The following is a 12,478-nucleotide window of genomic DNA, read 5'->3' on the forward strand; positions in this document are numbered from 1 at the left end:
ACCTGTTGAATTCTTGTCAGTGAGCGCCACCTCCATAAATAACATCAGACAAGCATGCACATTCACACAGCCTGTGGAACAGAAGACACTTATCAAGACATGAGTAGTCAACTGGCTAAGCATCTTAAAGTTCAGTCACCAATTTCCAACCTTGCTCATGTTGAAAAAGAAAATTCTATTGTCCTGTTTAATCTGGTGCCTCTTTACACCAAATAACAGCTTGAACAGTTTCATTGTGTAACATTTCCAACCTATGATTTGATTCATGCCTCAAAGTATTAACGCTGCGGGCAAAGATCCTTGCACGTCTCAAGAGCTGCAGCCACTTAAGTGGCCATTGAGTGTAAATATTTCTCAGGTGAAACGGATTTGTGCTTTGCAAACATTACAATAGTTTTTTTCATTCATGTTTTTGTAGTCACGGTTTTAAATGTATGGATTGGTTTCCGGCCTGTAAACACTATAGGAGGTGCATACACAGCTGCGTTTCCCCCTTTTTCTGTTGTTTGTCAACGCATTACATGTGACAGTAAGTGCATTCAATTATGTTCCCAAGGCTTGTCATTTTATTTTCATCTGAGTGAAGGTACCTTGCACATAATTTGATCAGTGTTGTATCCTTTTTTGCCTTTAGCTGTGGGATGATGTTGTCAGGCTGTTACATAACCCATCATAAGTGCTCTATAAATAAAGTTATTATTATTATTATCAATGACACAAAAAGAAAAGAAAACTGGCTACTGTATGGTGAGTATGTCCGGATGAAAATAAGGAACAATGAGGCTACTTCAAGTCTGAATTGTGCCATTCAGGCTCCGAGCTGTTGAGAGCCCCAAGGAGAATGTTCAAATAATCTCTTACACCTGCTTACAAGGTCGCCAGGTTTCTGCATAGCAGACAGTAACACTGATCAAAAAGCTACGTATTTCAAATCGCACCAAAGCCTTGATGAGCAACAGCCTTAATGAGCACATCACTGTATGCCATCAAGTTTCTATCATTTGGAAATATTTTGTGATCTATGGCCTGTAATTACTAACTGCATCCGTATGTCAAATGAGGCGACTGTGTTTATAGCAGCTATCAAATACAAGCCTTTTCAAATGGAAAGTGGCTGCTTCACCCACATGCTGCTTTTTCTCCAAAAGATCACACGGCAGAAAAGAAAAGTCAGAAAGTGAGAAATATCAGGGAATGCCTCTTTTAGGGAAAATGTCGACCCTGCATGAATATTGTGCCGGATATTGGGTGAGGGTGCAAGAGAGACTCCAAACGGCATAATGCACAAATTTAAGAGTGCGTCGCCTCATTGAGAACAGCACTCAAAAGGATTAGTAGCACATACTGCAGAAACCTTAGCTTTCATCTTCCAATAAAACATTGTGATAACCTTCACTGCTTACTTTCCTTGTGTGTTTATTTCAAAGGCAGAATTGTATTTACACCATTTAATATATATGTTGCTTTTTCAATTCACACTAAAAATCAACATAGGTTCACAGCTTTTTTTGACTCAGAAATTAACATGTTTTTTTTTCTTTTCTTTTTTTTTGCCTCAGTTACAATCAAACATAGCACACCTGTAGCTTCTGTTGTGAGAAACTAACTTGACACTCCTCTGCAGTATCTCACCTGGTGTAAAAACACTCCAACATGGCAGTCAAACACCAGGATACATTTCCTTTTTGAAAATAGGAAGCTTGCCGCATCATATTTATGTGGCAGAGAATGAAATAACGTCCCAAACTACGCTTTCTTTCAGGTTTTATTAACTTACACCCAAAAGCTGGAGGTTTTTTCAAATCCAGTTTATAAAACTAATAAAAAGTGGTTTTATGAACATGTTTTTCAGAAAGAAAACATTTTAATAATGCCAGCTTTCCAATTTTGAAAACAAGATTCATCATAAGATTTGGAAGACTAAATATTATTCTGTGTTAAAGCCCAGTGAGAAATTGCAGCAGAGTGGTTAGTTTTAAAGCTGTGAGGTTGTGCTGCACAAAAAAGTGGTGTGCGAATCTGTCCTTTAAGCTGACGAGCAAGGTGTCATATTTGGTCACATGGAGAAAAAGGCCCAAAGTAAGGGTGCCAACAGTGAGCATAGGGAACACAAATGAACATGGTTACATAATGTCGCTGAGGGGTGTATAGAAAGAAAACACAAAGGAGAAAAAGATAATATTTGTTCTTCTGTTTCGGCAATTGAGTCCCCCGCCCGAGGCCTGCGTGTGAACTTCTGTGGGATGTTGAAGAGAAAACTTTCTATAGACGACTCTCCTGAATACATAAAAAGAAGCAGTATGGAGGTGAACTAGGTTTGCTGAATGGGTTTGTTGTTAATAGAAAATATGGCACTTGCCATGATATTCAAAATTTGACACTATTGTGTTAACTGTAAGGCAGTACTTTTGAATGAAAAAAAGACCTCAAAGGACCCAAGGTGTTATACAATTTCCCCCAGCAATAACAAAGTGTTTGTACACCTAATGTCCATCAGCTATGCCCGTTTCTTTGGTTTAAAGTGTTTAAATGTCTTTGCATCCCGCCAAGTGCATCTAAAACACTCTCTAGATGTCTGAGCATTCGTTTTCTCTGCACTCTAACAACATCTTTTTGTGTGTGGGTATGTGTGTGTGTTGCTGTTCAGCTCTTCCTTCCCCGCGGCGACCTGGATACCACTCCTGCATTCCCAGTGGTGGAATGACCTTCTCACCTCTCTTGTCAGGAGCACATAGTCACTCCCTTTATTGATCTAAATCCCATCTCTTAAATGAAAACTTTATGTACCCCTGATTTCTACCCTCCTCTGCACGGCAAATGTCATTGTTTGCTTCCAAATATTTCTCCTCTGCTTGCAAAGCTCTCGCATCTGTCCTATCCCATGAATATTTATAGTACGACTTTGAGCTTTGCATCTGTTATCATTCTTGATTTATGGCTTTGCACATTTTTTACCCTGTATAAGAACACACAAATGTGCAATGAATTTAAATGTGTAAAAAAACAACCAACCAAAACCATTAAAATTATGAATGTCGAACGTCATTCTTGGATATTTGTGCAATTAGAAGTTGATTCCATCACTCCACACTGAAAAGCAAATATATGTAGTGATGCGATGTACATGCCAACTAAGCCAGAGGTTGTTTTAGATGCACTTTGCAACTGTAGAAGAGTTAATGGAAAGGGAGGTTAAGCATTATCTGGTAATAACCTGTTAATTGTGTGGGGTTATTGAGCTTCACATATATAAAAAAAAACACATTTTGAATACATCGCCATTAACAATATACCACAGTTAAAAACCACACTGACACTAATTTACAAAATATCCCTCTGAAATGTCTTCACACTCCCTTATATGGCAGCTAATACACTGCAAATGTTTCGGACAACTGTGTAACACGACTAAATGTTCGGTAGGCACCCTGAGATGGGAATACAGATATGAGCTGTACCTTCTCAACAATCTACATTTTTTTGACACACTATCCAGTTAAGAGGCAATGAAAGTCACTCTTCTGTCAGATTAAATATGACCGAGTGACAGTACAACTCCTAAACACTCCCCCTAATGTACCTTTTTTATTTGTTTTTTTCCCACAGTGAAAGCTTCAAATTTGTCCCTGGTGAATTAAATATATGTTTTATTAGAAAATAAATAAACTACCTTAATAAAGATAAATTACATCTGAAACAAAAAGCTCAAATTTTGCATAAGTAGTTCAGAATGAAGAGTAAGAATCACCACTGCATGAGACTACCAAATTCTGCATATGATGTAGGAGGCAAAAGGAACCCGTGCTCATTCTATATTGCTTGCTGCACTTTCAGTGAATGTATTTATCTGCTTCCTTTTTCCAGGGGCTGGAGGCTTTCTCACACAGAAGGCAGGAGAACATCCTGAACTTGTTGTGTATCTCAGTCCTTTTGTTGGCTTGTTGTGTGGCCTGGAGAGCAGCATCATTTTACAGTGAATCAGTAAAATATATGGATGCAGGGACTATCTCAGTTAAGGGGATATGATTTTTTACATGTAGCTGATGTTGAATCATGACAACCACTGTGTTTGGATTTGCATAGCAAAGTGTTAGGGTGCATAAAGAATCATCTGTGCTGTGCGCCTGGCTATTTTCTGAAATTGAACAAATTACTGCATTGCAGTATTGTTAACATGTTAAAGAGTTGTATTCTCACTGTGTGAAGATGTCAGCATCAACATATACTTAACTTAGTGCAAGCATCTAAAAATTGTACTTAAAGGGATAGTTCAGATATTTTGAAGTGGGGCTGTATGAGTTGCTTAGCCACAAAAAAGAGTGTGGAAGAAACTAAGCAATGTGAACAAGGGAAGTAGCAAAACATATTTTAGCCACTTAAAAAAGTCCCATCTAAAAGGATCAATATCATTGTAAGTGTAGGCTATATTCACACTATTCTAACCCCTTCACCTTACTGTCGGACAGCGATTTCAGACAGGGAATTGAAGCCATTATATCACTGTCTTCACAGCCAGACTCCACTGACAAACACAGTAATTTAACATCATCTGAACAGACATGTACAAGGGTTAGTTCGGATTCCCAAAAGTCACACAGTAACACAAACAAACTAATTGACTGAGGCAGTGGTATACCAGCAGCTCCCAAGTTCAGCGATCTAAAATGACTGTTTTTCTTAATGGAGTCTGGTGGGTTTGACAAAAGCATAGATGGGGAACTGTAGCCATTAACAGCCAGTCAAAGATCTGAATTATCCTTTAAGTACAAACGACAACTTTCACCTGGGAGGGCGGTGTTTGTGTCCTGTAAGATTACAAAGCCAAATCCTGTTCTTTCTTCCTAAACCTAACCACATTTTTATTGCCTAAACAAAAAAAGTCAATTTGCATTGTTGTACTGCTTACAATGCATGTAATATGCAGAACTTGACACGGCGTCCCAGAATGTCAACAACCAAAGCACCAAGGATACCTTGCACGTCATATGTGGACGTGGAAAGTCCATGACTAAATGTTGATATATGAGGTTGGAGTGAGAACGTGTTGCAAGTACAGGAGTTGAGTAAATGTATCTAGTTACTTTCCACCAATTGTGTAAATAAAATTGTGCCCTCCATTGTAGGCTTAAAGTACATTAACATTTATTTTGTCTCCTTATCTGGGTAGCCCCGTCTCAACATTTTATAGTCTTGGTTATAAACTGTTATTGTTTAAACATTTCTATATATTGGATTTTATTTATTGTGTTTCTGAAGGTAAGTGCCTATAGGCTAGCCGTGCTTTAGGGATGGTACAGTATACTGTAAATACTTTTTGTGCTCTGTATAAAACTCATGTTGCACTCCTGTAGAAAAAAACAAAAAAAAAGAATCAATATTGTTCAATTAAACATGAATAGAATATTTTGGGAAAATACAAATTAGAAGAGCTGTCTCAGAAATAGGCTGATCATTTTTTTCTCACAATGCTTTTGCGTGTTGTAGGAAACTGTTTTTATATAAAAGATGATAACTAGGGAGGCTTTGCATGCAGCCTACAGTGACCTATAAATTAGTATTAAAGTTACATAATGGTCCAACTGCAGCAGCTGAGAGGTATAATTAGTGGTGTGGTGTTATGCAGAATGATGAATACAGCAGCAATAGTAGATCTGTAGGTGTCCTCCACCTGCTACATCACATGCACCATTTGTGTCAGAACTTTCAAAAACTAAAGCAGCCATGTTAAATGGCACTTCCTACAAGGTGTGGTGCTGGATTTGAACATGACTTGCTTTGTGTCATCCATCAGTAGCTTCATTTCCTGAATTAATGTAGGATACTATATTAATTACTAAGTATTTTTTGTCAGTCTTAACAGTGCAAGAGGGTGAGAGCAGGCAGCATGGAGTTTATGCTACTGACCACATTACTGTCACCACGTCAAACCCTGTCTCCTCCTCTTCTAGTGTAGCATTCAGGTGAGGCGAGTTGTACTATTTGAGGCTTTTGAAGTTACTAAAAAGAGGTGTATGTTTACTAGTGGTTACCCCATTTTGTGAAATATGTCTAAAGCAGCAGACATTAAAGGATATTACATTTTTTAAGAAATATTTAAGTACCATTCAGATTGTTTTTAGAGTACAAGCAAAATGAAACTGCAATGCATGGCTCTGTCCTCCCAGGACATAACAACATCTCTAAAAATGTTTGCTCTGTTGATGCTTAGTGGTTGAGAATCACAGAGAATACTGATTGAGCATTTTAACAAAGTTGATGGGTAAAATGGACCAAACAATGAACTCTCAGAACTCATTATATTAACTAGAAGGGCACCAGAGAGGGCAGACCTCCGCCAAGGAGGCCCTATCTTGCAATGTTAATGAAAGTGAATTTGTGTATCTGCCCCGTGATTTGAATCCACTCCAAAATTTAATGGGTGCTACCTTGGCCCATGCTACACCCTCGCACCAAGTTGAATGGAAATCAGGCCTGGAGTTTTTCCATAATCCCGATGACAAACAAACAAACTGAACAAGAAAACATAACCTCTGTGCAGGTAATTACGTAGTTCTTCACAACTTTAAAAATGATTAGAAAAATTTCTCCACAGATAGAAACATGTTGTGCCTAGTTCTGATCAATAAGAACTTAAAGAAAACTGAGCCATGCAATCAAGTTTCATCTGTTACTTGTTACTCTTTAGCTGCACAACCTGGATGTCACATAAAAACAGGAATTACCACTTAACAGGCTCAAAGGTTTCAGATTTCATTCTTTGTTTGTACGATCTCTGACCGACTCATTGTTGTTGAGCGGCGGAGGCGGCGATTGCTTGCTCCTCATGCTCCTGCCGTCCGTGGCGGCTCGCGAAGTCTCTGTCACAAAAAGCCGAGTCACCCAGACGGAGGTGACAATGCGTTTGTACTCGTTCCTAAAATTCCTGTTGAGTAAGCCATAGATGATGGCATTCAGACAGCTATTGAAGTAGGCCATGAAGTAGCTGACCACGAAAAGCCACTCGGGGATACGGGGAGCCACACGGGACGGATCTATGGCCACCGCCAAGCCAATCAGGTTGAGCGGAGCCCAGCAGATGGCAAAGAGCACAAAGACCACAAACATGGTGATGAAATTCCGCAAGTCACTTGGTCTGAGGCGAGGGCTCTCCTCTGTCTTCACTTTACGTCGCACCTGGAGAAAAATACACAAGATAAGATTAAACTGCGAAAGATACTGTTGGTATCTGCCTCTCCGTGTTACACACATACAGACAGACAGAAACCCATGCAGATATCCTCACACACAAGCACTCCAGGGATCTCATCCACCTACCCACCTGTCAAACACGATATCTCAGCTGAAATCACAAGAACTGTCTTTGCCAAACCTTTGCTGTGTTCAGTTTGTTTTAAATCTACTCTGACTAATAATTAAAAATCAAAATGCTCAACTCAAATGTTCCATGGCAAAAAGATTTCAAGGATGAGATCATGTATTTTGTCAGTGTATTCTGGCATTTAAAGGTCCAGGGTGTAGGATTTAGAAGGATTTTGTTGAACATTATGATGTCACATTGAAGTTGACATTTGACCTTTTGAATGTTACATGTCATCAATTTATCATTATATTGTATGAGACATTTGTGTGACATTTAGTCAGAATAAGTGTGTGAATTCTTGACTTCTTGACAAAACGTGTTCTGTGAGGTCACAGGGACCCTGATCTTTGACCTTTGACCACCAAAATCTAATCAGTGCATCTGTGAATAATGGATGTGAAAATTTGAAAAAACTTCCCTCAAGGCATTCTTGACATAACATGTTCATGGGAATAAGGTGGACAAGTCACGGTGACCTTGACCCTTGACCTTTGATCACCAAATTCTGATCAGTGGATGTTTGTGCCAAAGAGACAACCTGAGAGACAACCTGAAAACCTAATGCCTCCAGCTATGGCTATCACTGCTACAGAGGCATAAAAAAGGTGAGCACACATTAGCAGCTGCTAAGCAACTGGCCTGACTGGTGTTGTAAAAATGTTGATTTGTAACATGTAAGTGCTTTATTTTTTCTGGTTCACATCACAGGATCTATCTGTTTTAAGGGGAGAAGACCTCTTTGGATAATTTGGGCTCACTGTAAAAACCTCTTGAACGACCGTACAGAAATAAGGTGAGCACGCATTAGCAGGTGCTGGGCTGATGGCTCATCTGCGACGTGCCGAACAGCATAGAGAAACACTGATTTGTAATGTAAAACCGTTCAATTCAGGGTTGTTGTTTTTGTTTTTTACCAGTTTTTATCACCTGGTCTGTTTGTTTTGGAGAGGAAGAGACCTCTGTGAATAATTCGGCTCCTAGTGAAAGCCTCCTGAACAATAAACACCTGAAGGAATTCTTATCAAATAAAGTACCAGCTGATTGCAATCTTCAATCCCCACCACTAAATCCCCCCAAATCTTACACACTTGTACTTTAAAAACCACACTGGCTCATCCAGTAAAGAGTATATAAATAAAGGTCCGAATTTCACAACTTGGAGTGACCATATTTTCCCAATTACAGGTGCAATTTCAATGAACCCTGGAAGGCTGATGGATTATTGTTTGGCCCAAGGGGTGCCTGTATTATTTACAGTCGATGGCATGTTTACAGATTTATTTGGTTGGTATTATCACACTATTCGAATAGCCCCTTGCCTCCATTCATACCTTCTGTGTGCCCGCAAAGACGTAAATAACCGCGTAGAGAAGCAGGAGACTGACCTGAATCACAAGCACCCAGATGCGTAAATAACAGAAGGTGACCACTGCGATGGGAACCAAGAAGTGAACCACCACTACTGCCACTGTGTAGGAACTGCTGACATTCTGGGCGAAGGTGCAGGAGTACACCCGCGGATCATAGCGCAGGGAGCCAACGAAGAAATTGGGGACAATTGCCACTACTGTGAGCAGCCAAATTAAGGCAACAAACAGCAGAGTGTTGCGATAGCTGTACAGCCGACTGTAGGAGAACGAGTGGCAGATGTAGCAGTATCTGTTCACTGCAATCCCAGTGATGTTGAAAATGGAACCGATGACACTCAGCCCCATAAGGAAACCACTGACCTGAACAGAAAACAAGACAGTGTTTGTGTCAGTGTGTTGGTTTACTGGAGCTGTATTGGTAGAAAACTGAAACATGCTTTAACTGATGCTGTCTTACCATGCACTGAATGTTTCCCAGTGCCCATCCATCATGAAAGAGAGCATAAAGAACCAAGGGGTAGGGGTAGAAGGCTACCACGAGGTCAGCAAAGGCCAAACTCACCACAAACACGTTACCTGGAGAAGAAGACACAAAGAAATAATCCCTTAAACATATTTACAGTAACTTGCTCACCGACTGTGAGATGAGTCATATGTTTTATTATGCAGGAGACACCATAGTTATGCTACTCTGTTAACACTGGGTTCACCCTCTAATGTAGCTCTGATGGTTTTGCCCCTCATCTTTTCATCTTAGAACAATGCATTTGCCTGCATGTGCTCAGACAGTCAGGATAAGTACGTTCAACCCCGTTGGCTCATTCCGACTGAAGGCATCACAAGTAGCACTTTCGATGCTTTTACATTTAAAGTGCTCACATGTTTGGCATATAAAACAACTGCATTCTTATTGCCATTTACAGCCTCTTTAAGGCTGACATTATGCTACAATGTCAGAAAAAACCCTCCAGTATTCACCTTGTTTCTAAAGTGCAGGCATGTGTATCTAAATACATGCGGGTTTTGCAAAAATACTTAAATATGGCAACTTAAATTGCTGCACATTTGGTGAGATTGTTGGCAGAGAGGGCCAAGATTACATACCAAAGGTTTCTAGCTTTTTGCCTCACCCCAGAAAAAGTTTTATCGTGAATGGCAGAGTTGCTGTTTTGACAGAGTAGAGGGACAAGCTTGTGGACACAGCACTTGAGCTTCTGCAACACTGGGGCATGCAGGTCATTTTTAATCTAGCTGATCCCCCAGCGTAATCCAAACAGTGGTCTCTGGTTCACAAAATCCGTTTGGTACGTCACATAAATAAAGCATTGCTTTAGTTCAGGCAGAGCACTGTAGTTTCATTTGCTAATTGGCAATCAGCTGCTTCATTCATGCTTTACCATAAGTGGCTTGTTCATTGGGCACCTCGGCTACCAGCTGATTAGTAGCATTCGATCATATTCATACAGTTTTACAAACCAGCAATTAAAACCTGACACCTCTTGCTCTCCTAATACATACTATACTCATTCCAGTGCCACAGCTCTCTGCCTCATCCTAACCTCAACCTTATTGAGCTTTTGGTATTGTTAACTAAGATATAATGTTCATGTGTGTTTGCTAAAGAGAGATTAGCTCTCCCAGACTGAGCCTTGGAGGGAAAAGAACTGTCACACAAGACTTACAGGCTTCAAATGTAAATGTCAATTGTTAATGCTACTGCACAAAACCAGGAGAAAAAAATTAATGTATTCTAAAGCACATTGAAAACATGTATAAAACATGTATTTACTGACATAAAACACGTCAGTAAATACCCTACTTGTGAACTTTGAAGCTTTTACGTGTCGTAAAAAAGGCGGTTGCTAACAAGTTGCTCAATACGACTATACAAACCCTGTCGGGGACATTAAACGCTGGCAGTCCGCCATTACAGCTTCTTATTTAGCTTAAACAGTCAGATTTCCCCATTATACAATGTTTTTAAAATAAAGCGGCTGAAATCAGTTGAAAGCTTAGTGGCGAGTCATGCGACCGTGGAGTAGTCATGTAGTCTGTTAAAGACTAACGTTAGCTTTTTACTTCTGGCGATCGCATTTAAGCTTCAAATGCGGTATGAAAGGTGTTCATATGTGAAGATTATCTCACTGAACAAAACCTGTAAGTATCATAAAATTGTGTTAGCCACAGAGTTTATTTTCTGACATAATCCAAAATGCAATGCAAAAATCACATTCACTTTCTCTTCTGGGAACCAGCGCGATGCTAAACTTCCGGGTTTTGACGTCAGCCCTGGCACACTCTATTACTGGTTTATCCACCATCTTTGCCCTAACGTCTTAGTGTTCTTCTGCTTCTTCTTCTTGTGTAACCCTGTGTGTATTGGCGGTTAATACAGCATTACCGCCACCTAGTGGATTGGAAGCGCATTACACCTATAATGGGCTTTTACTGGGGAAAAACAGCTCAAATGCGACCCCCAGTGGTAAAATTAGGTATATATTTCGATATATCGGGTCGGTTAAATATTTGGCTTTAAATCAAACCGGTTTGAAAATTTTCAAACCAGCACAAGCCTACTTTGGTCTAAAATCTGCTACTTGATCTGCATATTTTGCTCTACATAATAATTGTCTATTTTTACATAAAAAAAAAAAAAAAAAAGACTTTCAGTCTACAAACATGCTTGCGGGTCTTGGAAGTTGTATTTAGCTACAGCGGTGCTCTGAGCATAATGCCAACATTAGCTTGTGACATGCTCTAATTAACATGCTGATGCTAAGCAGGTGTGATGTTTACCAGGTTTAACATTATACTTTGTTATGTTAGCATGCTAGTTGGCATGAAGTGAGGGGATCATCAGAGTCCGAGGGCTTAATCCTCGAATAACTGAACAAGACGTCATGGTGAACCATCCTGCAGTTCTTCAGATATTTCATTCTGGACCTTTGTGGTGAGGCAACCAACCAGCTGTCAGAGCAGCATTGCCATCCCACAAACACAGAACACATGAAAACACATATGTAAATACATCAAGTATGGTCTGTGCATTCATCTTAAACTGTAGGATTAAGAGTAAATATTTGCCTGAAATATCAGTGATTGAGAAGCTTTAGTATAATGAACACATGATACAAACACAGACTGATATAACTCATATCTACAATGGAGTCTCAGTATCAGGGTAATTACTGCTTAACCCAATTATAAGTCATTGCTCAGCGTGTGTGTGTTTATCTGCCTATCTAACAGTGGAAATATTATTTGAAATCCAGCATATACACGCCTCAATCACCACCGACAAATATGCTGATCAGACAAATGTCTCAATGTAGACAATCTTGTATGCATGGGTTTATGGCAGATGCACCGTGGCATCTTCAATTATAGCCACATGATTTCATAATCTAATAATGTTCATAGTATATTTGAATATTAAGAGGACGTGTGCGTCAAGAAGAACATACCGTACAGTGGAACTTTAAAAAAAAAAAGAAATGATTTGAATCTTTTCATTAAAGGGCTCCTCAAATGCAACAAAGCACAAATGTGTGTGTGTGTGTGTGTGTGTGTGTGTGTGTGTGTGTGTGTACGCGCGCGCATGTATGTGTGTGCATGCATGCTTGTCCCACTTCAATAAAGACATTTTGCAATAAAGAAAGAAAGATAAATGGCACCAAGGTGGAGGTACACACAAACCTGTGCATATATGCATGTCAAAAAAAAAGAAAATAGAGAGAGAAACAAAAAA

At 39.6% G+C, this 12,478-nt stretch overlaps 1 protein-coding gene across 1 annotated transcript in view; it reads right to left on the reverse strand.

Annotated features, from left to right (window-relative positions):
• Positions 1–1,520: 1,520 nt before the first annotated feature.
• Positions 1,521–12,478, reverse strand: part of mtnr1bb (melatonin receptor 1Bb) — a 44,819-nt gene continuing 33,861 nt past the window's right edge. The window contains exons 2-4 of the mRNA XM_049592809.1: positions 9,188–9,306; positions 8,746–9,090; positions 1,521–7,173 (exon numbers count right to left, since the gene is read on the reverse strand). Of these exons, the coding sequence (XP_049448766.1) occupies positions 6,751–7,173; positions 8,746–9,090; positions 9,188–9,306 (887 nt within the window). The 3' untranslated portion in view covers positions 1,521–6,750. The remainder of the gene's footprint in view (positions 7,174–8,745; positions 9,091–9,187; positions 9,307–12,478) is intronic.

Source organism: Epinephelus fuscoguttatus, linkage group LG12, assembly GCF_011397635.1.
Source record: "Epinephelus fuscoguttatus linkage group LG12, E.fuscoguttatus.final_Chr_v1".
NCBI classification, from domain to species: Eukaryota; Metazoa; Chordata; class Actinopteri; order Perciformes; family Serranidae; genus Epinephelus; species Epinephelus fuscoguttatus.